This window comes from Colossoma macropomum, unplaced genomic scaffold (assembly GCF_904425465.1).
Source record: "Colossoma macropomum unplaced genomic scaffold, Colossoma_macropomum, whole genome shotgun sequence".
NCBI lineage: Eukaryota > Metazoa > Chordata > Actinopteri > Characiformes > Serrasalmidae > Colossoma > Colossoma macropomum.
The window spans coordinates 8,521,335-8,546,903 of NW_023494798.1; the positions used below are offsets into that span (position 1 = coordinate 8,521,335).

Below are 25,569 nucleotides of genomic sequence, written 5' to 3' on the forward strand. Positions count from 1 at the left end.
TCTGGACAGTTAGTGCTAGCTAAAATTATCTTTGCTGACTAAAAGGGCTAAATTGTACCTCATTGTATTAATTTTGTCTTTGAAGGCACTTGCACAACATAATACCCGTGTGGTTCATATCACAACACTCTGTTATATTTGTTGCTACTTTCCAAAACCTCTGCAGCAACTTCAGTGGCTGTAAACTGAGGCACCCCATTCAACACACGTGTCTCCGATGTCGACTGAATGAAGAGTAAAGGGTTCCTCACATGATGGCTAAGTCCTTAGTGATTTCCTGAGTGTCTGTTCACCTTTAAAGTTTCACACAAAATGTAGAAAGACCAGAATCCACCAATTACACATGGTGAGAGGCAGATGATGCATTTCTCCACCCCTCTTCATAGCCTCATTACTCTGGATGTGAGTCACATATGATCTCAGATAGAATGGAAAGAGCAGCTCTACAGATTCAGGAAATATTTGAAGCATATTTCTGCACTGTATTATCGTAGAGAAACATATATATAGAAACATTGAATTCGGGCCCATTCATTGACCTCAGGTGCTTTACTCCTTGGAGTGGGTAGATGTTTCTGCGCTGACAACGCTGTTTGACTGTAAACCAAAGTTTTACATTTTACTTTGTTTTCCACTTTATTAAAAGTGAAACACAGCTGGATTATTCAGATATATCTGTTGTGGAAGTGTAGTTTTTTTCAGACAGGCTGCCTAGACAGCAACAACAAAGTATTTTGAAGGCCTTTGTGTGGAATTAAGTCCAAAGCTTTGGAGTCAACTCTCAACTCTCGGTCTGGAATCAAAGAATTAATTCCTTTTAGGAGGAACGTTCAGCCCTAAAATCTAGTAACTAACGGCTGAATTGAATCAAGTGCAGGGCTGGACTTCTCCATTAATGGAGCTGCACACTGCTAGTGCACTGCCTTCCCTGCTCAGACATGCATGATCCAAACAACGAAGCCATTGATAAGAGATTGACTTGAATCTTTTAGAGGTGTAAAGTATTAAAATAGAATGCAGTGCATGCACTTGCAAGTGCAAGGTGAAAAAAGAAGGCCAAATAAAAATGATCAAAGTTCATTGTCAAAATTTCAAAAGTCAAGATCAAAACAGACAATCCGGCTACTGGGGAACAGGCCAAAGGCACAGTCAAAAAACAAAAGAGAAACTAGCAAGACAACATACACACTGAGATGGTTACAGAGACTCAACTACATGCAAGAGACTTTACGGACTCTGAGGAAGTTTGGCTCTGCTTAAGAACTCTGGTTCTGAGTGAAAACAAAGGGAGAACCGGTGAAAATAATGAATGGAGGAATAGGGTGGGGCCAGTAATCAGGAGGACGATGAAGCTGAGTGCTGGAGCCTGGATGGAGAAGCAGGTACAGGCAAGACAGTACTTCAGTACTCAGGAAGGATTTTTCCACTTTTCTGAAGCACAAATAAATAAATGGATAAAATCTCTATCATTCCAAGACATTCCCCCCGAGACTCCCTGTTACATGTTACATTTAACATTTATCTCTCCTCTAAATGCACACGAAGATTTCCCAAGTGCACTACACATTTAAAAAGATGGTTCAAGGGTTTTTTATTTATTTTTTTTTAGTAAAAGCAATGGTTCTACTTAGAACTATGAGTTATATATCAAACCATTTCATGCTTAAATGGTTCTTTGCTTGGTGCAAAAGTTCTTCAGATTGGTAGAGAATGTGTTGCATATGGTTCCATATAGGACCTTTTTGAAAATTGTTCTGTTCAGCACCAAAAAGGTTAGTCTCAAGTTTGACTCAAGTTTGTCTCAAGTTTGACATCATAACAATAGCGCAACCCTTATTGGTGCTATATAGAACCATTTTCAACACATATACAACACATTGCTCATCGATCTGAAGAACAATGTAATGTTTCCATATCGAACTTATGGTTCTAAGTAGGCAGAACAATAGCCTTTACTAAGGAACCCTTGAAGAGCCATCTTTTTAAGTGTGTAGATAGCATAGAGTAATGCTCATGCTCATAACCAGCCCATCTGGTGGGCACTTCATTTATCCAGCATCTACTAGTTTGCTAATTAAAGAGAAAAATGGAGGAAGCAACCACTGCACACACTGACCCTGATCATCCACAGACATACATGGAGGAAGTGTTCAGATTTGTAGCAATGAAAGAGGATTTCTACTCAACGGTACTTATTAACATTATCCTGGTTAACACTGCTAGCTAACGTTGGTTACTGATTTCAAATCGTAACTAGCTAGCCAGCAAATGATAATCACTCTTTTTCATATGAGCTAAAGCTATGCTGAGCTAATTTGTGAAATAACATTAGCTATTAAGGATACCGGTGTACGTTTAGCTAAGAGTTTGAAGAGCAGGCACAGCTAATGTCTTCTTGTTTTTGTTTTTAAGGTTGTTTACAGTGAAAACATGCAGTTTTGTATATGATTCTAGTGCATCATTTCTGAGTCACTATAGTTTTAAAAAGGAAGTGTTACTTAATATCCTACTCGATTTAAACTTACAGTAGGTGATAAAAGTAAAAATAAAAGGGAAAGCTGAAGTCACCCTTGAAGACTCTACTTGAAGACAATAACAAGCACCTGGTTTTAGATACACAAATAAAAATGGCAAGAGGAGGACATTATGTAGCTGCTCTTCAAACCTTTTGCTAACAGGCTAGCTAAATGAGAACGTGACATTAGCTGAAGCTGTACTGAGGGTCAGTAGAGTCAGGTTAGCCTGTCAATACTGCCAGTGTTAGTTCATGATCTGAAGCTTTAGCAAGCTGGCCAGCTAAATGATAACTTGGTTACTATTCTTCACATGAGCTGAAGTTATACTGAGTTAATATGTTAAATAACGTTAGCTAGCAAGAGTCAAGTACTGAGGAAGCTTGGAGAGCAGCTACATAGCTAACATCTAGAGTTAGGGTTAGAATGAAAAGGCAGGGAGAAGCCCTTAGCTATTTAGCTACTATTCAAACACTTGGCTATCTGGCTGGCTAAATGATAACATAGTCACTCTTCTTGACATGAGCTATAATGAGCTGGTATATGAAATAGCGTTAGCTAGCAAGGGTCAGGTACTGAGGTAAGCTTAGCTAATGGTTTGAAGAGCAGCTATATAGCTAACATCTTCTTGCCTATGTATTAATATATGGTTGTTGTCGGAAGAAAATGGTAACTTTACAGGAGAAGGAAAAAACCTGCTTTACTTTTAATGGAAGTCAATGGAACCACAGTTTTTTTCCAAGTCATTTTGGGTCGTTTCTTTTAGTCCATTCTTCACGAAATTTACATATAATGTAAAGGACAACAGGCTTTTTAAAATAATGTCAAAAACGGAAAAACCTCAAAAATGGAAATACGAGGTTTTCTTCCGACAGCAGCAATAAGTTTGTACAAATCATGCACTTTCATGCATGTTTCTAAAGTATATTTCTAAGAATCAGTTTTAAAATAGAAGTTTTGCTTAATATCCTAGTTGATTGTGTCTTCATTGGTGACATCAGGTTTTATTTAGTTCATTTTCAGGTATGGTTTCTTTGCTTAAGTGTTGCATTTGTTACCATGGAGCTAAGATCAAGATCTATGTTAATTCTCTTGATGGAAAGCTAGCCTGAAGGCCCACAGTAACAGCTCTGCTCTTATGCTCTGTCAAGGAACAGAAAAGTGATGTTACTAAGGTGACACTTTGTCTGAAATGCTGTTTCAAATATTTTACAACTAAATATAGCTGGCAGGCTGTGTTGTGGGTGATGATTAGCAACGAGAAGACACCAGTGTCACATTTAAACTCCGGTTTATAATAAACTCAACCACAGATCTGCCGCAGACTCTGCAGAGCGGTGCACGTAAACGGCGAGGTGACAAGTGCATGTGTAAGCAAAAATCTAAGCTGTTTGTGCGTGTTTGTGTTTATGTGAGTGTGCATGTGCAAACGAGTCCTCGCTTACGTGTCCACGTGTTTGCACGAACATCTGCGTGTGAAGTTTGTTTATTGCTATTTGCATGTAAAAGGCAAAGAAATAAGAGACACAACCATGGAAATTTTTCTTTCACTTACATTTTATAACGTAACAATTTGAAGTACAATAAGAAATAGAAGCTACCGTTTATAAAACTCTCCAGCAGAACTTAATGATGGCCCAGCATCAGCCTTCTTCTTTATATAACCGTATAAGCAGACAGGTCTTTAAATTTCATATCAACTTTTTTTTCTGTATAAAAAAAAAATAACAAAAAAAAACAAACAAAAATAAAAAAAACAAAGAAAACTCGCTACATTTGGTCCTGCGCTACCTCAGTTTTCCCATGAAAGCACCAGCTGTCTGCATCTCATATTTCAAAGTTTATAAAATATAAATTATTGAAAAATATTCAAATGTTTGTGAACTAAATACATTAAAATTCTCATTTAACAAAAGGATAAAAAAACAAACATTATAAATTGTACAAAAAAAAAGAAGAAGAATGACAGGAAAGGAAAGAAAAAAAAGTTTCCTCATTAATGGTTTTGTGATATGCCCTCATCACAAAGTTTATGCGCGTGTGAATCCGAAATCTCTTGACACCAAAGTTAGACTTGATATTTAACATGAGCTCTGTTCAGTAAGGAAAAGAAAAAGACAGTAACATAATACCACGTGACATTTTCTGATGTTATGAAGTATGATTTAAGGAAACAAGTACGAACTTGGGTGAATGTCTTGCCACGTAACATCTCTTCCAGATGGAGTAACCACAACGAAACGTGCCCAGAAGATCCTTGAAGATATCTCCTCAACCCACTCTGCTTTTCTAGATATGTCTTTTGACGAAGCTCATGCGTACTCTACAATGCCCGACCTGTTTGTGTGTTGGTACCCGACTCCATCCGCACCGAACGCGTTTGTCCAGTTCACGATAACAGATACAGACAACAGACAAAAGGGATGAAGTTAATGATGTCCGCTCAGTCCTCCAGCAGCACGGACGAGCTCCCGAGCTTTGGGCTCCGGGACCTCACATGAGTTTGAATGTTATTACTGCTTTGACCGTGGCTTATTTGTTCAATCTAGGTCTTTTAATAAAGAGTTATGAAACGCAATCTGTACAAATAGACAGTTCAAAAACTGCCCCGTTAAGACGGCATAGCGTTCCACCACTGTAAACAATAACATTTGTTTTTTTCCTAGATGATACTTCTTGACTTTGGCTTTTCCCACAAGGCCCTTGTGTACTGAGCTCTTCCCACACAGGAACACGAGTGCTGTGGCTTGAAAAACAAAGACGGCAACATGAACCAGATGCCTAAACCGGCTTCATGCCGTTAAGAAGCTGGAATAAAAGACAAAAGCTGCAATCTTTAAATATCATCGCTTCTCACTGTCGCTTTATCTTCAGTTCTTGCACATTAAAAGCTCTGCGTATGACCTATAGCTCCTTGCTAATGCTAAATGACTATACCACTCGCATATGAAGCTAAAGCAAAGGCAACGATATCATCTGCTACTTTCTTTAACATAACGCCACGCTGTCCTGAAAACAGTCAAAAGCAAACCCCTACTTTCTTGAGCCATCTAGAATAATGATGATTCACTCAAATTCAGCTCTTCAGACTTTCCCCTGATCATACTGCTCCTCAAAGTATATCGTGCAAAGTTCATTCCAGTGGTCAATCGCTCCTGCTCCTCGAGGCCGAGCACGTCAGCCTGACTACACGAAGTGACATCTTTGTAACGTTTAGTCTTTTCTCCACAAACTAATGCAGATTCAGTCACAACAAACAGTCTGTCTCCAGCGACTCTCAAGGCGCAAGAGAATCCCCCCAGTTAAATGACAATTCCAATGTGCGAGACCTTACGCGCTCTTCGCTCTACACGTGATAGACAGTGAGACTACAGACATGCTTTTATAACATTTGCCGCTCTAAAGGGAAAGATCTAAGGGAACTATCACAAAAATAACAACAAAGAACAAAGAAAGACGGCGGAAGTGTCGCAACAGACTTAAACTAAGGCAAGAGATGCTTGAAGTCCTTTGTCCGAACATAAGAGATTAGAAAAAAAGCAGTTGTGAGGCGGGCAGTGCTCTACAGCTGCCTGTGTCGCGCTCGGTTAAAACCGAAACACTTCTGCTCATAAGCCGAAGGCGGGGTGTGTTCGCAAGCCTGCCACCGTTGAGCAGAAAACGGCTACTTTCGGTTGTGTCTGTCACCCATTCTCGGTTTGAGTGCGAAGCAGCCCTTCTAAACGAACTGCATGAGTAAACAGTCTAGTATCGTCTGCTGACCGAGTCAGAGATTTCAGTTGGGAGTTATGTGCAAAGAGAGAAAATAACCATCTTTGACTTCACCAAAGTAGGGTGGGGGTTATTTGAATCGGTTTGGCATTATCAACCCTTCATCTTACACATATGAGCCGTGAAACTCAAGAAATAATACTGGCACAAACGTTATCAGAAAAAAAGAAATAAAAAAATAAAATACTTTTGTTGTTGTTAAATTCTGTGGTCCATCTGAGAACTCTGTCCGTGCCTTATGCAAGGAGGGACAGTGACAGTGAGTAACTTAATAGTAAATATTTCTGCGAAGTTCCTTTTCTCTCTAATTTTGGCAACATTATTTAATAACAGGAACTTCCCATCCATACAATGTCCGTTTTAGGAACGAGTCCTTCATTCTTTCCCTGGTCCCTCCCCCTCTCTAGCAGTCTGTTGTTGGTGCTGCTGGGTCAAAAAAAAACAGCGGTTCTACTCGAAACTCCCAGTTTTTTTTTTCTTTTCTTCCCGTTCTGAGCTGCATATGGATACAATAGACATTCACACTACAGACTAAGGAACTTTGGTAAAAGTTTTGTTTCGGAATGCTTCCTTTTTGCGGCGGCTGCAGTCATGAGCTCAAATACAAAAAAAACTGGACCACGACTAGGTATTAAGACAGGATGTGACTGGACCCAAACTGGACACCCAACGGTTACCAGGACGTCAGAGGAATTTTAAAAAAGTCTCTCGTGCCCCAAGTCCGCCCAGTTAGTTTTTTTTTTGTTGTTTTTTATTTTTTCACTCGTCCGTGTCGGGCTTGACGTCCAGCATGGCGTGGAGCTCCTCGGGCGTGTAGCCCAGCAGGCTTTTCAAGTCGCACACAAAGCGGTACACGTAACGCTTGCCGGACGTCTTGTGGATGATGTTTTTGTCGTAGTAGTAACGCAGGCCACGGCTCAGCTTTTCGTAGTTCATCTTGGGCTTGTTCTTTCTCTTGCCCCATCTTCGTGCCACCTGCAGGACAGGGAGACGGTGTTAATGAGTGAGTCCAGAAATCTGAGACCACATTGAAAATCTGGCATCAGGCAACAACTGAAAATTTGAAAGTAAAATGAAGAAGAACTATTCAAGATTTAGCACTATTTGTAGGTCACTAATCAAATATAAGCACATTTGAGACACTGACCACATTAAGGCCTTTTGTTTTGTTGGATCTTTAGCCTTATCCCTTCTAATTAAGCACACGTTCAGACAACTCTCAGGTGGTTTTGATTTACTTATCACAAGCTTGTGGAATAAGTTGTGGAGTCAAGTGCATTATGTCATTAAAGCAAATACTAATAAATTCCGAAGTTCATGTATTTCACTCTGATTGTTATGCTAATAAAATAATTTGTAATGACGAAATTGTATTAAATTAGAAAATAATACAAAATAGAAGCATTTCCACTAGCGGCCTTAGCCTTTTAGACCCCAGTGTACATTTAGACAGCATGTAAATGTAGAGACAAACCCTTTGCACGTGTACGTGTAGTTAAGATACTGTGTACACCTTTCGAGGCCATTTGTTTACCATCCATATTCTGTTGTCCATTTATGTGTGCGTCAACTCAACCAAGACAAATTCCTCGGCCAATAAAGTGATTGTAATTGTGATCTGTCTTAATAACACATAAAGCTGTGTCTAAAACAATGTCTACTAAATGAGAAAACAAGAGAAAACTCCTTTTCCCAGATAAATTCTAGTAGATATATTCATTACAGGCTATAAATCGTTTGCAAATGGATATTTATCCAGTAAAAAAGTTCTAACTGAACTGCAAAGTGTTGTAGTTTTATGCTAAATTAAACCAGCAGTAGGTACTGAAAAACTGCGCTGGCAGTGTGCACTGATAATTGTCTCCATTGAGAGGCCAATTTTGTGTAGTTCTGCACTTAATCTGTGTCTGGATCCTTAAGCAAACAAAAGCTCCATTGTGAGTGTGGGTTGATGTCTTTTCTGCAGTCTGACCCCCCGTCTAGCCTTCTTGAGGACAGTGCTGGGTGCTGCCCTTGTGACCTCTCACCTCATCGGGGTCAGAGAGTTTAAACTCCCAGCCGTCTCCTGTCCAGCTGATGAACGACTGGCAGGATTTGTCCGTAAGGAGCTCCAGCAAAAACTGCCACAGCTGGATGGGTCCACTACCTGCACACAGAGACGCAGAGACAAAAAGAGCACATTAGTATTGAAGGGGGCACAACGTAATTATATAGTGACACCAAAGCAACCTGTGTGTACTATGGACTTCATAATGATTCTGTGTATTGTACTGATACAGTGCACTTATGTATAGTAATTTCTCTGTCTTAAATGCTATGGAATGCTTGGAAAGACACAAAGCCCCCACTATTCACACTGTCTCACTGTACATGTCCTGTGGCTTGTCAAGAGTTTGTCTCTCAATATGAATTCCACTCCACTGACATCACCATGGACTAAAAATATGAGGGATGAGAGTCTATGAGTGAGCGTGTTACTGTAGGACTACTGTGTATGTGTGTGTGCCGTGTAGACGAGTGTGTGAGCACAGGGCAGTGCGAGTGTGTGGGTGTGAGAAAGCTCAGCAGTTGATGGCCCATTGCAGTGAGGGGCCAACTTTTCCGACTTTCTCAACAACTTTTGTGTCGTTACGCCATTGGGGCCGCATTGCAAGGCAAAGTGGTTTTTTTTTCGGCTTTTGTTTTTCTTGTTTTGAGTGCTGTTTTTGGCGTGCATTTTAAAGCTGTAAGTGTAGCCTATCTCAAATGACGTTTCGAAGCAAAACGCAGTCTTTTTGGCCAAAATGACGTGGTGCTTTGAGCTCGTACAGTCAGCGTGCTCAACTGCTAATCTCTGCATAGTTTGTTCTGTGATTGATCCACTGCGCCAAGCGGGTTTCAAGCGGGGCTCAGATGGATACAAGCATGCACGCCACAGCTTGTTTCACAGCTTGTTTTCAGATCTTTTGTTATTTGATGTATACTGCCTACTTTAGCCTTCAAATGTTTTGTCTGCTGTTTGTATGTATCACACTTATATCTAGCAAAAGCGAAATGCCAAAGCATAAAATAAAATATAAACCACCTGTTTTTGGTATTTGTTTTGTCACTTATCTGAAATAACAGTAAAAGCAGCGTGGGTTAAAGAGGTCACCGTTTGCTAGGTAAACAGAATTAGCATCTATTTTAAAGCAAGCTGAAATTTCTCCTTATTTTTGTCCACTTGTATAGATCACAGCATGTCATACAGTACCAACAACCTCACAACCGTGTCTGTTTGAATTTATGTAACAACTCACAGCTTGAGGCAAAGGTGTAATGATTAAGGCATGCAGTTTTAGCCGCACAGCTCCAAAAGGAAACTGCAACATTAAGGAAGCATTCGATTGTGGTAAAAACCCGAAAACCTGATTTCTGGGCAAATCTTAAAGTTAATATACAGAGCACTGCGCCTCCTAATCGAAAGCTCGTCCTGCGCACTTGCTGTCCGGCCAGATGAGATGTTCTCTCGTGCCACGTTTGTGCTGTGGCGTGCTCAGAGTGTGTAGGCTGAGGAGGAGGCCTCTGCTTCTGCACCCAGCTCAATAAGCCTCCTTTCATCTTTGCGGTTTGTGCATTAAGATGAACCAACACTTCACATCACACCTGCTTCAAAGCCAACAAGCGGCAACCGAGGAGAGAGACAGAGAGGGTGGAGAAGAGAGTCTCTGACAGTCAACAGCTCTCAGAAGAAACATCTTCCTGATGAGAGAGAGATTGTGTGTACATTCAGCTAAAAATATATTCGCTGATCGTACATCAGAATATGCTCGTAGATGCCAGAGCTTGATTTTTGTTCTTTTTGCGAAAGACTGCAGCAAAGTTAGTGTAAAAAGCTTTTAGGGGAATGGATTTTAGTTGCATCATGCACCCCAGTGTTGCTAATGACTTGCTAATTCTCTACCGCACATAGGAATAGCTTTCTGCTCTCAAGTACGCACCAGCATGCACTCAGTTGGACCACACCTAGACCCCTGCGCCCATGTCTTTTAACCAAAGGCAAAGTCTACGGAATAATTCAGAATGGTTCAACGCAGGCTAAGACCGCGGGCAGCAGCGTTAAGGGTTAAAAAGGAAAAAGAGAATGTAAAAACAACAAAAAAAAAATAATCAGGTTATGTTGATGACTTTGCGCTGCGGTACTGTGGTCATGTCGTTCTCTTCAAAGACGCAGTGCATTTGTACTTGTGTTTGTGATTTGGAAATGTGAAACGCGAAAAACCTCAAAGCTCAGGCAAAAGGCTGTTTTTATCGCTCCCTCGCCTTATCAACCCCCTCATCTCCACACGCCAGGACTGAGCGCGCCCAGCAAGCACTGTGGCTTCCAGTGCTATAAACAGCCATTTCAGACCATTACATAAATGCCTATTAGACGAGTCTGCAGCCCTCTCTCTCTCTCTCTCTTTCTTTCTCTGCCTCTCTCTCCCTCACACGCTCAGACACTCTTCTCAATTATATAAAGACATAAGTTTATGGGGGCTAATGATGCAAGCATTCCCTAGTTTAGCTGAGAGTTTGTATTTAAGATTAGCGCTAATGGTCACCAGTGAGAAAGTCCATTCATGAAGGTGTTTTTTCTTTCCTTTTCTTCTCTTCACTGTGTTTTCATGGGCTTTCATAATCAGCCATGAAAGCGACATAGCTATAGATTCCATATCTCTTTTCACTTTGATCCCAGTGCTACAAAAGCGACACTTTTGTGCTTTAGAGTTATAATTAAAAGCATTCACAATGATTAACGTCTGCGTTCTATCCTAGGCTACACGCGCAGCCCCTAGACGCCTTAACCCGGAAAAGCTTTCCTTTGCCGTCTCAAGATACATAATGACAACACGGCTTTGTACGCTCTCGTTTAGCGGACTCACACTTGCCAAAAATGACTTACGTGACTTAAAATAGCATTTAAAAAGCCTGAAAACTCTGACGCGTGTGTTGTGACAGGCATGTCTGTAGGTTTAAAAGCCGTGTCTTTGTGCGTGTTTTGTAGCGCCAGTTCAGAAAGCCTCCCAGAGATCGAGCGATAAAGAGACTCTCAGGTTAAGTGCATGGAGCCGCTATCATTTTGTGCTGCACCCTCCGTTGCCAAGACGACCTGGGAAATGGGTTGAGATGCGGGCCGCAGATAAGCCCGCGCACATGAAAAATGAGGAGACGGAGAGTAAGGTGCATGGAGGGAGACAGAGAGAGAGAGAGAGAGAGAGAGAGAGAGAGAGAGAGAGTGAGAAAGAGATAGTCATGTCTGCTTTGTTGCTTTTGGGGGCTGCAAATTGGTTGGGCAAATAGCACACTCACATGCGGGCTGACAGAAGCAACAATGCCAGCGACGCTGAGAAAAAAAAAAATGTAGAGCTTGCAACCATTTCACAAAGGTGCCTTTGTGGTTACGAAACTGGTGCAAGGTGCTGCTCCTCCGGATCCAGAGATTGGCCGTGTCCTACTAAGTGCGTTCTCTTGTAGATTTGGATCGGAGCTTGCTCATTTCGCTGCCTCATTCCCTGCTTCCTCGCCATTTGAGAAAAGATAAGCGTCTCTCGTACTGAAAGTAGGACTGCGTTGAATTGCGATTGTTTTTTATGATTTTGCTACCCTTGCTTCCATATGTATTTATTAATCGGACTATTCTTACTAAGCCTGTCACAATCATGAAATTTTAGCTGAAAATTAGTTGCCATATAAATAACTGTAATTAACAACAGAATTGTCTTTTTGGTTTATTGCATGCGGCTGATAAACGACGAGCTTAAAGTGGCCAAATTGGTTGATCCACTGTCTTCCAAGCTGTTGTTCAAGCTCAAATAGAGAAATGTTACTCACTACTGACCTTTAAAGGTGTTACAGCATACAAAGTTAAAACTTCTGTTAATTTGTATGACACATGATGTGACTCGATATATGTGTATTTAATAATTATGTAATAATTGTAACAGGCCTAATTCATACCAATCACATTTAATGTAGATGAGTCACCTGCTTAACACCTCAAGACGTCAATGGCTGCGAAAGACCAGAAAATCATGTAAAGCTGTTTCTAGCCCTGACATACTGTTTGCTATACATTCAACATGGTGCAATTATATCAGAATTTCTTTTAACTATTTTGATCCAATTGCGTCATCTTGATGTTGCCAATATGTGGGTCTAACTGAAAGGACCTTACCATGTACTGTACATGTATGTGTATCAAGAGATCTTACTACAACTGCCAATGGTTAGGGCTGAATGACTTTCTGTATCTTTACAAAGGAATCTTATTTTGTATTTCTGAATGGCAGTAAAAATCTTCCGTGACTAATCAGTTGGACTTGTGTGATTCAGTGACTTTTTATTGTATAGGACTGACTAACGGCTGAATCAGTGAGTATCGGAGTGAGTATTTGGGGGTTGAGACTATCTCAGGCGGGAACTGACCCGTGTAGCCGGCGAGGGCGGCAGCGGGGATGACTGGCTTGTCCTTGCTGAGGTCAGAGCGCTCCCGGACGTAGTCCTTGAAGGTGCCCTTGTGCTTGTGGCCGTGCAGGGCTGTGGGATAGTCCTCTGAGTCGAAGCTGTCGTAGGAAGGCACGCGCTGCAGACTGTTGAATGACGACTGGCTGCTCCACGACTGTGTCAGACGGTCACAACTTTCAAAGCTTTCTGTGCTCTCAAATGAATCCTGGCCTCCCAGCTTACCTGAAAGACAGAGAGAGAGAGAGAGAAGAAGAAGAAGAGAAAGAAATGGTAAGCAAACAAACCCAAATCTGTAAAAATCCTGCTCTCAAAAGCCCAGCATTCAGCGTTCACTTCATAACAAGGCGAACCCTGGCCTCCGCTTAGTAAATTCAGGCCAAACTCTTACAGCTTTATAAGGTGCAACCTTTGGGAGCTAATCTAGCCAGGGGAGGTTTGATGTGGGAAAATAGCTAAGAGAGACTTTGGACCAAAAGACAAGAAAGGACCCAGAACCATCCAGCACCACTCAGTTAAATTTTCTCTTATATAACTGTCAAGCATCCATCTTTGACTCTTTTTTTTTGTAATTGGAGGAAAATGGAAACAAATTGCTTCTCTATTTTAAGCCAAAGCAGAGATAAAAAAAAAGAGCTGTGCCAATTGAACGCCACTTAAGAAATGAAAGCTAATACAGCAGAGAGGCCGATTCCAAAATCTTTGACTGCAAAATTGAAGCCACATGTGGGGTTTGGTGGTGCCACAAATACTTTCCCACGTTGGAAAAAAAAATGTGGTGTGCAGGCCAAAACAAGAATTTACAGCGTGTGAGGCTTGGTCATACCTAGGGGGCAAATGCGCAAGTCTTGATGACGTTCTGCATCATGCTAAGATCTCACACAGAGATCCCAAGTCTCTCTGAGTCCCCAGGCATCCAGCATGATGCTCGCTGTTACAGCAACTCTTTGGCTAAAAACTCTAGCTTACATCGTCCTTTTACCCCAATTGTGGTCAATTAGTCAAGACATGCTTAGCGTCCGACGCTGGCTTCTTAAGTTTTGTAGTAGAACCGAGATGCTAATGTACCTAACAAGTAATGAAAGCTTATAGCCACTGGCTTCTCATTTCTAAATTCTTGCACACTTGGCTCAAACCACATCAAGTTGTTAAGTAATTTGAAATAGACTTGCTGATGTGGTTTCCAGCACTATATGACAATGTTATTGAAAAAAGTGTACAGCTAAAAATAGCAGTTGAAGCCATCATGAAGCCTAAATTTTGTCTGCATTTTTGTCCATTTTTGTCCAATTTCTTTTAAAAACCGAGCAAGTATGTTTGAAATTACTTAACAAACTGACTCATTTTGAGGCAAGTTTGTAATTATTTAGGCTAAGCTTCCATAACTTAATGCATCCAATGCAAAATTAAAGATGCAAACATGTTGTGGCTAAACATGGACCAGATTTGAGAGAAAAATATAAATTTGACTATTTGACTATCATTGTGTTATACCTTCTGTAAATGAGCAGTGTTTTGGTCTGCGGACCCAGGTATAGGGGGGTGGGGGACACAACAATAGCTTCGTGAGAAAAGCGCATTGCGCTTAGTTCGTCTCTTGACACCTCTGGCACCTTACGAGAAGACAAAGGCGCTCGAAAAACAGCGTCCCCATTACCATCACTCGCCCTGAAACCTTTTACACAAAAAGCACAAGGCTGGAGATCTCGATGCTCTCTGCGGCTTAGCACTTCGCTCACTTTGATGCAAACAGCTTTGTTTTTTCTTCTTCTTCCCTATCTCAATTTTTTTTTTCTTCTCTGTACACTGCATGAACCACAAATAAAACACAACGGTCCCCTTCATTCTGCACATGCACACATGCGACAGAGCAAAACACACACGAAGAAAAAATCTTGCCGAAACCAAAGCTATGCGGACCACACACACCACCGACCGCTTCAGTCATGGGGATGACGGACAGAATTGGGGACAGTGCTCTGTTCAGTGAGAAACAAGCACAAAGGGAGTTTTTGCCTCTTATGAAGATTTGATGACAGGGACAGTCCCTTGTTTTATGCCAGTGGTCAACAATATACAGTATCAGTCTGGACACATCTACTTTTTTATTTTTACTATTTTCTACCATATTTTTACCATATTTTATTTTACTATAAAAGTGAAGACCAACACTGTGACTTATGCAGAGACCAAGTCAAATGCAGTGTTGTACCCTCTTGCACCCTCTAACGAAGCTTCTGGAGCAGCTATTCAATCAGATGTCTAACATTTTGACTGGTACACGATAATTCACATTTTATATAGGGCTGTGATGACAGAACAGATTAAATTACCTCACATGGAGCACCTATTTGATGTAATTCGATTGGTGGGAATGTAGTGCAACAACATGTGCTTCATTGCAGCCTTGAACCCTGCAGGCAGTGAACCACTGAGCTAAACTCCCATCTACAAGACACGGCCATGCACAGCTCAACAACTGTGTGACAAGCGATAATGCGTACTGTCACAACAAACCTGCATCACCATAAGGAAGTCTATGAGGAATTACAATTACAGACCTATAATGTATTTATGGAATAACTGAAATTTGGGGGGGGGACTATGCCTGAAACCCCTCCACCTTTCATTCTAATGCCCTACCATCCGTTTCTCATGATGAAGTTTTCGCAACCTCCTCCCTGTTTACTCAGTCCTACCAGTTATAAAGAGGGGGCAGCATTCTAGCTCCGAGCAGAATCCACCCAGAACAGTAGATAGAATAGATAGCCAATAGAACATAAACATTTGGGGTTTCTTGTATGGAAAAAGTTTCACAATAGAAAAAGTTGTTCAGAAATGTTTTCTTTTTGCTTGCAGTTCAGCTATTAGTTATTTGCTTGGAACCAGAGAAGCATGCATTTTGTGCAACACAAAATCAAATTAAAGCTCAGGATGAGATCTATCTAATGCCAAATCAAATGCAGTTTTAATGTTAAGAGTGAATGCCAATAAACATAGACAGGGCAAAATATCCTCTAGTTCCAAGCCCTTAAGAAGTGAATAGTGAAAGGAGAGGTTAATAACACTTCTCTTTAATCACAGAGCAGAATTGGTGCCACCTTAGTACCGCACGTATCACCAAAATATGCATACATGTGACCATTTACATCCTTCTTTTACACACATCCAACCACCCACACGTATAAATTCACCACCCACCAGCCCACGCATGCAACCACCTGCTCTGCCCCCTCATTCCTAGGCCTCACCTCTGCTGATGCGCCCTACACACATGTTGTCGGGCGACACGACTTCCTGTTTCATCGAGAAGTAATCCCCCTGCAGCGGGTTGAGGGGCGTGTCCCGCAGAATCACGTTGGAGTACTCGCTCTCGTATTTGAGCGACAGCAGGTCTTCTGAGCTGATTGGGTGAAGGGTCTGGTAGGACTCTGTGATGAAGCCAGGCTCCGAGTACTCTGAGGGGGGCACGCACTGGGCATGTTCAATGCCATAACCTAGAGGGAGCGTTAAATCAGGACAGTGCATTGAGTCAGGGTCTGTGTGTTGTTTCATATGTTTACGTTTTATAAAATCACTGACTACCTTCAGGCCTGAAACTAGCATTTAACATGCTGTTTGTTGCGTTATGTAATATCCTGTAGCATCTCTCGGCCTCAGTGATTTGACAGAATTCAGCTTTGTATCCTTTTTATGTTTTCATACTTTAATGTTCTCTCGCTACAATACTCAGCATGTAACCATTGAGGACACCCCTAATGAGATAATATGCTTGCAGTCAGGATAAATATTTTAAAAACATAATATTTGGCTTCATAGCAGTGACAGCATTGACCTGCTAGCTCAAGTATCCGCCAACAAGCAGCTCTAGTTTTCCCAACCTTAAAGATACATCATCAGAAGGGGGATTTTCCAAGTTATTAAACCAGAAAATCTCACTATAGAAACTACTGTGGCACCACTTTGGTAGGTGAGTAAGCACGTTTACAGCAGAAGACACAATGGTTACGTATTCATTTTGATTAGAGTGACCCTTTAAAATAGGGACGGGTTACTGGAATGTATGGATATCTGAAGCATTCAATAACGTAACTGGATATATAAAGCGTATAAAAGTTAAATAAATGATAATTTAAGATCATTTAAATACACTTTTGACTGAATGTATGATGTAGCGCTGCAGGGAATTATCACTATGCAGGTGAACTGTGTTAAATTATAAGCCAAAATCAGTAAATCATCCAAAGAATTTGATATGCTAGTTCTAGTTCTAACTGGATGATAAATCGAAGTTCTTTTATTCATTATTATATAAAAAATCTTCACGCTGGGACGTTTGTTTAAATGTGTTTGAGTAGCAAAAAATGGCTAAAAATCTCATCCCTGATCAAACAACTAGTCGGTGCACTTCCAACCTGACGCTACAGACTGAAAACCCCTCTCTTTTAAATCTGCTAACACTTTCCTCAGACAAATCAATGCACATCTCGTATTGCAGTCTCTGCGGTGGCTGTGAAAGTGAGAGTGCATGTATGTGTGTGTGTGTGTGTGTTCTAATGGAAGCAGTGGGGTACTCACTGACAAAGTAGTCTGAGGTATAGCGAGATTCCTGGAAACTAGAGGTCAGGCCGTTGACAGGGAAATGCTTGGGGTCTTCTGTGTGAAGGAAAAAAGATACAACACACATCAGCGAATGAACAATCTTTGTTATCAAATGATCATAATCATACATTAGGCTATGAAACACATTTGTGAATCCATTTTTAGCATTTTTTTTAACACAGCAGCCTCACCGGGGCCTTGCAGTTACAGTAAAGCTCTGACGGCTTTGCTGCTTCTACCCTGGAACTGACAGTTTCTCATGAACGTCATACGTTCATTGAGTGAAGATAAGAAGTAAACTGTGTGGTATTCTTTATTCTCAAACAGAGTAACACGGATTCAGCACTGTGTGTGATAAAGAGCTGCAAAGAGTCATCCTTCAAAAGGAAAGGGTGGGGAAAGCTATGAGGTGATCTGCTCTGACGCCCATAAGCGTGTTATTCGTATACCGCAGATTTAGAAAGCAGATAGCAAGTGCTAGCTTTGTGCGTTTCAACTGATGATTTGCTTGATAACCGGACTTATCTTAATCAAAATGGAGCTGAATTACATGCATGCAGGGACTACTGAACGCACGTAATGACCATACTGTTTTTTTTATAGTACTCACTGAATAATTCACAATAATAGGTGATAAGTCGTAAAGGGCCTAAATCCTAAGTTTATTGTCTTTTTATTCTACTCTATAACTTATGATATTTGTGGGATTTTATGTAGCAAAAACAGTTATAATTCACTGTTAAATGACCATTTTCATACCTCTTTTTATCCCTTAGAAGTAAACAGGCTGTTTTTGTGATTGTGCCTCTAAGATTGATATACGTAAATGACCTCTGTTCTGATTGGCTGCCCTGATTCACAAAGCACCACTCCTTATAACTTCAGCCTGAATGGGAGGTGCTAAACTGCTGGAGGCTAAATAGGTGAATATTTAGATATTTACATATTAACAGTGTTTACATATTTTAAAAATATGTGAGGACATCTTCCATGATGAAAGCCCCTTTAAGAGTAATAACATTGTGAAATGCCTGCAGTGTGAATGTTGAAGCTTATTATTCAGTTATAAGACTTATTAAGACTTAAATAAGTTTAAATAAGATTACATTTAATCTTAAGACTTAGGCAGGTCATTAGGATTTCAGGGGCTAAACTGATACATGGTAAAAATGAAGCACAATGTCTTTAAGAACTTGTTTATATATATATATATATATATATATATATATATATATATATATAAACAACCACAAACTATATTATGCCTGTGGCTGTTGACATCATCGTTTATAAATGTCTCTTTATTTCAGGAGTGGGTTACTCATGTCCTTAAGCAAGGACCATTAAATTCAAGTGTTAGCAAACCTATCAGGCTTACCTTTCTGCAGCATCTCTAAATGTTCCCACAGGATATCCCCCACAAAGTCAGGCGCCAGGTCCAGAAAGCGGTCCTTGCCCAGTGCACACAGGCTGGCTCCGTTCATGCAGAACTTGTGGAAGTCCACGTTCTTCAGGCTGAACTCGTTTACCGTCCATGTCAGCCATTCTCGCACGTGGCCCTCTGTCCACTGCCTGGGGTCTGTGGGGAGGGGTTGTGGGCAGTGGGGGATCAGATGAAAAGATGACACTCAGCACCGTGCAGGCAGATTCTATTATGGTTCCAAATTTGGCCGATGCATACCTAATTAACCCATTCAAATGTCTGATTCAAATTGCAATTCCAGCTTAGCTGGTAAGTAGGATTCAATAAAGTTACATAGAAAACACAGCAAACACGGACTGCACTCCAGACAGGGAGAGGAGGAGGTCGAAAAACAAAGAGAGACAGGAGGATAGAGATGAAAAATGGCTATAAATCTTTTGCAGATGGCAAATTTTAAGTTCCAGTCATATGTATATATATATATATATATATATATATATATATATATATATATATATATATACACTATATTGTTAATTAAATCGCGAAAAGCGAATTGTGGTATAATTTATCACAATAATGATAAAATATCATCATATTGCACTTGATTAGCGTTAGATAAAGTCAAGTATAGACACTGCACGTAACATGTAATGGATGAATAAAGAATTAGGCCGAAAAAAAATCCAAAATAATTAGGTTCCTCTTTTTCTGGCCAACAGTGTGCTATCAGGTGGTTATATACGGTATGTTTTATGCAGCCACGATGTGGGTGCTCGGAACTGAAACAGCTGTAATTGTAGCCTATGGGTCTACACGCTCACATGCATGCACACACACAAAGCTTGTTTTAATGCCGTCTCAGGACGAGAGGTCATACATATGTGTACCCATGTATGTAAAACTACCCGTACATGTATAAAATCACTAATATGTCACGCGAATTTTCTAAGCCTAACCCTAATCCTGATCTCTGTAACCGAACAGAAATGGTTTTAGTTTTAAAATATTCAACCCATCGCTTTTGTAAAAAGCACTTTACAAAGTCGGGACTCCTTTCTCTCTGGTTTTAATACATAGTCTGGACACTTTTCGTCCTGACAATGTATGAAAACAATCGCGTACACAAACACACACGCATGCATATATATATATAACATGTGGCTATTTTCATTTCCAGACAGACAGCAAAGACCCAATACAGACTGAGCCTCCAGAGACACAGCAAAGCGAAGCCACCCTGTGGTCTGCCTCAGTTTGGGGAACATAATTCATAAGTAGCATGGGGCTGCCATGTGCTTATCTTGCAAGATCCCCTTATAGGCAATCCGCTTCGGACATTCCAAGACAACACTGTAATGCACAAGCCTGGGCTAAGGGTGGACAATTCAACGACAAGACAAAAAACTATCAGTACCCCTTTCCATCCCATTTGGATTAATCTGATATGCCTTAAGATTCACTTAAGGTGTCTATTATCAATATTTTCATTCTACTCTTATGTGAGATTTACACACTATGGGAGTTTTTCATGTAAAATAAACAAGTTAAGATCAGGGTGTAGAGCACTCACACCTACTGAAGAGGTGGTTATGTAGAACTGCATGCTTTCACTTATTGGTTATGTGTGGAGTGTTTGGTACAGGGTGCACTCGCCTTTAGGGCTGTCAGGTTCCTAGTTCGCCTGCCATATTGGGCTAGTTTAAAAATGCAGTAGAAGATGACAGTTTCAGCTTCTGGTGGGTGGTTTTTAAGAAAACTTTGGGCTGGAGATTTTTGTTAGACCTGGCAACCCTGCTTCCATAGAGAACACTAAAATTACAGCATGATCTGTGGACTATCTTTAAAAAAGGCAAAACATGTACAACAACCAGCATTAAGCAGAGAGAGATGAAGGCAGCACCGCCAGCTGCGTCTCCAGAGTGAGAACTGCTGAGCTAACTTAATCACGTCTTTGATAATTGCTACAGAGAAATTTGCTACAGGCAATAAAATACTGATTAAAGGACTAATATGTCAAGAGGTACCACCAAACCCTTGGCCTACCCCCCATTGTTACTTGAGCCGACCGCCTCTCCTGAAACTCAACCTCACGGAACTCAATATCACGATATTTGGTTTTCCTGAGGTTTGGAATGGACAAAATGTACCAGCAAAATACTGATGCCACATTTAAAAATGCCTATGAACAGTATCGTAATGGGCCATCCAGGCAATATTGTTTTTTGTTGTTGTTACTGGGCTCTCAATAACGGGTCTAAATCTATCTGTATAGAAGAAAAGCTCTTCATGGACCTGGCTTGTAACTCACTCCATCACATATGCACTCACTCATGTTTAGCAGGTGGACAGTTCTCCACAAGAGGGTGCTATTACTACTTCAGGAGCTTTCAGCGCTTCATACGAGCCATGCTTTGCATCAGTGACGCTGTGGGTCTTCGTTTATGCTACTTTTTTTTTTCTTTTTCCTGTGTTTTTAAGACACATTAAGTGAGGAACGCCAGTCACCCTTCATTGCTGAGGTCTTGAACTCAGTTCTCAAGAATTTTGAGGTCGATCACCTAAACGAAACACAATCTACGCTGTTGGCCCCGACACTCACGAGAAACTGCCAATAACACACTCTAATCTAATAATTAATGGAGAACAGAAGTACAGACTGTGCCTCGTTTTAAGTAGGTTAGAGGGTGTTTCTTTTCATTTAATTGAGTGAGACACACAAAGAAAAAAGGCTACAAAAGAGAGAGAGAGACTTGCTAAAATATGAGATTATGAACATGATATCTGTTTGTGAGGAAACAGAGGAAAAAAAAAAATAAGAGTGAAAGTGAGGAGAGACCTTAACCCCTTTGAGCTCCGGGCTTAACATTCGATTAATCTAATTCAGTAGCTGCTATGAATTACTCAGAAGTGCTACACTGCTAATTTTGAAGTTATGCAGTTGCAGGAGTGAACTGAAGTGTGGAATTACTGATGTGCCTGCAGTGTTTGCACTGCAAAAAATGACACCCCGGCAAGTGAAAACATCTTAAATATAGACAATATCTAATATAATATCGGATCTCTAGTAATCTAACCGCATAGTTATCCCCTTAAATGGCCAGGGCCCACCAGCAGGCCCAAAGCTCAACAAATTTGCCCTGAAGTCCCTGTAGTTACTGAATAATAAGACTTAGTATGTAATAAGCCTGGGATTTTAAGGGGTTGTTGGCGTTAGCATCACATTTAAAAACAAAAGCAGTTGCCTATATGAGCAGTAAGATTATTTCACTTATTTAATTTACGGTAACACTTTACTGTAGGGTGCTGTTTATAAGGCTGCATGACACCTACATAAGCTTGTCATGACAACTGACATAACCCTACATAAAAATGCAAATGTAACCTTTACAGCAAATGACGTCTATTGAAATAAGCACTAATACACATTTATGTAGCGTTCTGTCAGTTGTCATGACAAGCTTATGTAGGTGCCATAAAGCCTTATGACCAGCACCCTACAGTAAAGTGTTACCGAAATTACTTAGGATAAAGTAAAATGTCTAGAAATAGGTTGAATTTGATAACATTCTTAATAACAGTATCATAATGAGAAATATTCGATATGTTTAAGTCACTTATTTGCCACGATATAAAATGACATCTCGGTGTATGTTACTCTAGAAGGAGCGCAGTACCTTTAGGGATGCCAAGTCTCTGCTGCTCCTTGGTGAAGCCGCTGAAGGTGGCCTTCAGAGCCTGTGACATCATTTCTTTGCTCCCCGGAGTCAGCAGGGGAACGTCCCCGCATTCCAGATCTGTCCCAAAAAGAGCAGAAGAAAACATGGGTCAAATTTCACAGCCAGAAAGCCGAGAACAGCCTGAACTGTTTCAGCTCTCACAATGTGTGTTTTGTACATTTTGACTTAACACTGAGCCTAAAGAGTTCATTCATAAATAATGCTTTCGCCAAACACTGGCCTGTTGGTGGTCACATCCTTTGATATGACACTCACCGATTCATAGCCAACCCTAATTATACTGTCTAATCCAAAGACAACCACTAGCATTGTACTATTCAGCTTTAAACAGCTTAATTATAGCTCAAGCATGAGGTCCTGTAGTGTTTGAAGACACTGGCATAATAAATAACGTTAAATATTCATTGTATATATTTGTGTTCATATTTGATAAAGTTGATGGACAAAGTTAGAATCGATATAAATGTAAATGTCATAATTTATATAACTATGTAATTCATTATGTAATTATGCACTCACAATGAACTAAATCTGCAATATGAATTACAAACGGCACAGGCTGGTTTGGCCACATGATACACCAGACTGACCACTGTGGACCTCCTGCCTCCATACTGACCCTAATATTCCAATAAGGCCTAAAGATGCTGCAGAACCTGAGGGCACATCTGACTCTAATGCTTATCCATAACCTCATTCCCCAAAATGTCCATCTACAGGCTGCCTTCTGTCGCCAGGGGTCAGTCGGCAGGGTGAAAGGTCGTGGCAGCAGGGCGATCATGTCCAGCCTGAACAGTGGCATCAGTGTTTGGGCAGATCGCCTTCACAGCCTTCAGGTCCCCAGCAGGGCACAGAGGGCCCTTTGATGAATTAAACAGTGCCTGATGACTAGCACTAATCCAATTAGAATGGCCCGGGGTGGCTGAGGAGGGGACCTGGGGAAACCCCCTTAAGGCTCAGGGCTAAAAAAAAATCCACTGACTCCACTTAAGGCTATGATTTCCGGGTATATAGAACGCAAAGAGTGATGATGACATGGTGTGTCGGGGAGGTGGGGTAATGGAATTTAGGCCTTGATTGATATTATGTGACTTCATTTACAGAATGCCACACCATTCAGAGATCGTTAATGACCACATCATGGGTATTATTGTGAACTAGACACTGGGAAATCCCTCTGAAAGTTAAAAGAATAGCCAACGAACTCTCTAAGACTTCGTTTAGGCTAAAGGAATTAGGAATTTAGGCCTTGATTGATATTCTATTCATTTACAGAATGCCACAAGCCCTCTTTCTATGCAAGTAATGCATTCGCAATGGGAAATGCAACCGTTACTGCTAACACCTGGATGATAGAACCATCAAAAAATGTGGAGAACCACTGAAAAACATGTGGAGCAGTGCAGACTCTTTGCCCATCTTTGCTAACTGGGAATGTAATAGCTCATGTTGGTTAACTTCTCATGTAGATGGTGCTACTCTACAAAATCCAGGTTCATCTATACCGCAAAATCGTGAGCAGGGAGGTACAGCACGAACCTTGTAAGCGTATATTAGCACAAGCATACATATTAGAGATTGTAACTAGCGCTTATTATAAAATTTTATACTTTTATAATGTTGAATGGTCTTATAAACTGACAACAGTAGCAGTGACATATTAAAAGATTTTCAGGCACTGCTTATTTTTGCTATATCTAAAAATGTGTCAGATCACAACACTATCATATCATATCAAAATGTATCATGAATTTTGTGAATCGTATAAAATAGTGCACCACCATTTGTAATGCATTCATTAGTAAGGTATGAAGAATATGTATAGTACATCAGAGCACAGTGAGTGGTGTTGGAGGCATAGCATATCGCTGCTGTCTGAAAAAAAATCGTTTTTTCAGGTTTTGGCATAATTTGAAAATGCCTGTTGTCCTTTACAATGTTTCAAAATTTCATTTTGAATGGACCAAAAGAAATGACCCAAAATGACTTGGAAAAAAGTCTGGTTCCATTGACTTCCATTAAAAGTAAAGTATGCTTTTCCCTTCTCCTGTAAAGTTACCATTTTGGAGATTCAAAGTTTTGCTCCAACAACAGCGATACAGTGTAAGAATATAATGCATAGTGCCGGAACTGAGGTTACACAAGGTAAAGATGTGTAGAGCCGGGACAGAAGACTTAGCGCATGGTGGCTTCTTTTTTCCTTCAACCGATCTTTTCCCGACACCCAGATGTTCTGGCATCTCCACACGGTTTGGAACTGCCAGCTCTGGGCGCCTTGTTCATTCTCTCTCCGTCTCTCAGTTAAAGTGTATTCACTATTTGCTTCATTGGCATGACAACTTTTCATTTGTATTGTCAAAGCACTGCACCAACAACGCACGCTTACACAACAATAAAGAAAATGTTACCTATCAAATGACGTGTCTCTTTCTCCTTCTCTCTCTCTCTCTCTCTCTATCTCAGCTCTACGACGCAATACAGCCGAGTCAGGAATGCGCAACAGCTGTCCCTCCTTCCCTCCCTCGCTCTCTCTCTCTCTCTCCCTCTCCCTCTCTCCCATCTCCCTCCACTCTCTGCAATGACCCTCTCTGCACATTTCCGACAGCGTTACATTAAACAGGGCGTCTAAATGGAGGAGAACAATGCGCGATTCGATCGGGATGAGCTGCGGCTCTCTCTCCATTTTCGGCTCTTAATTGCGCATTAGAGAAGCCGTTCCCCTGCGTCAGAGCATTCACACGCGCTGGGAAAGAGCCCTATTTGCACATTAGCCGAAACGAGCGTGGCTGAGCAGCCCCTTCAGCCCCTTTCAAAAAAGCCACACAAAAGCCTGTTTGCGGAGTGCAAATATTTAATGAGCGTTATTCTTTTCCTCCTTTTCTTCTTTTGCTTTTTATTTCCTTTTCCCCCCCGCAAAGGGAGCAGGTTTGGGGCTGAAGACAAATGTTTTGTTTGGAGAGCAGATCGCATGGCAGGTTTAACAAGACGTAGCAGAAGCCTGTTCATTAGTGGCGAGCGTGCGGAGGGTTGACCGTCTGCGCTGTTTATTTTCCGCAGA

The 25,569-nt window shown here is 40.9% G+C and overlaps 1 protein-coding gene across 1 annotated transcript in view; it reads right to left on the reverse strand.

The window, feature by feature from the left end:
• Window positions 1–6,471: 6,471 nt before the first annotated feature.
• ets1 (v-ets avian erythroblastosis virus E26 oncogene homolog 1) overlaps window positions 6,472–25,569 on the reverse strand; it is a 32,514-nt gene continuing 13,416 nt past the window's right edge. Inside the window, exons 2-8 of the mRNA XM_036584842.1 lie at window positions 22,449–22,568; window positions 18,727–18,927; window positions 17,325–17,402; window positions 15,998–16,243; window positions 12,711–12,971; window positions 8,312–8,430; window positions 6,472–7,259 (exon numbers count right to left, since the gene is read on the reverse strand). Coding sequence (XP_036440735.1) covers window positions 7,044–7,259; window positions 8,312–8,430; window positions 12,711–12,971; window positions 15,998–16,243; window positions 17,325–17,402; window positions 18,727–18,927; window positions 22,449–22,568 — 1,241 coding nt within the window. The 3' untranslated portion in view covers window positions 6,472–7,043. The remainder of the gene's footprint in view (window positions 7,260–8,311; window positions 8,431–12,710; window positions 12,972–15,997; window positions 16,244–17,324; window positions 17,403–18,726; window positions 18,928–22,448; window positions 22,569–25,569) is intronic.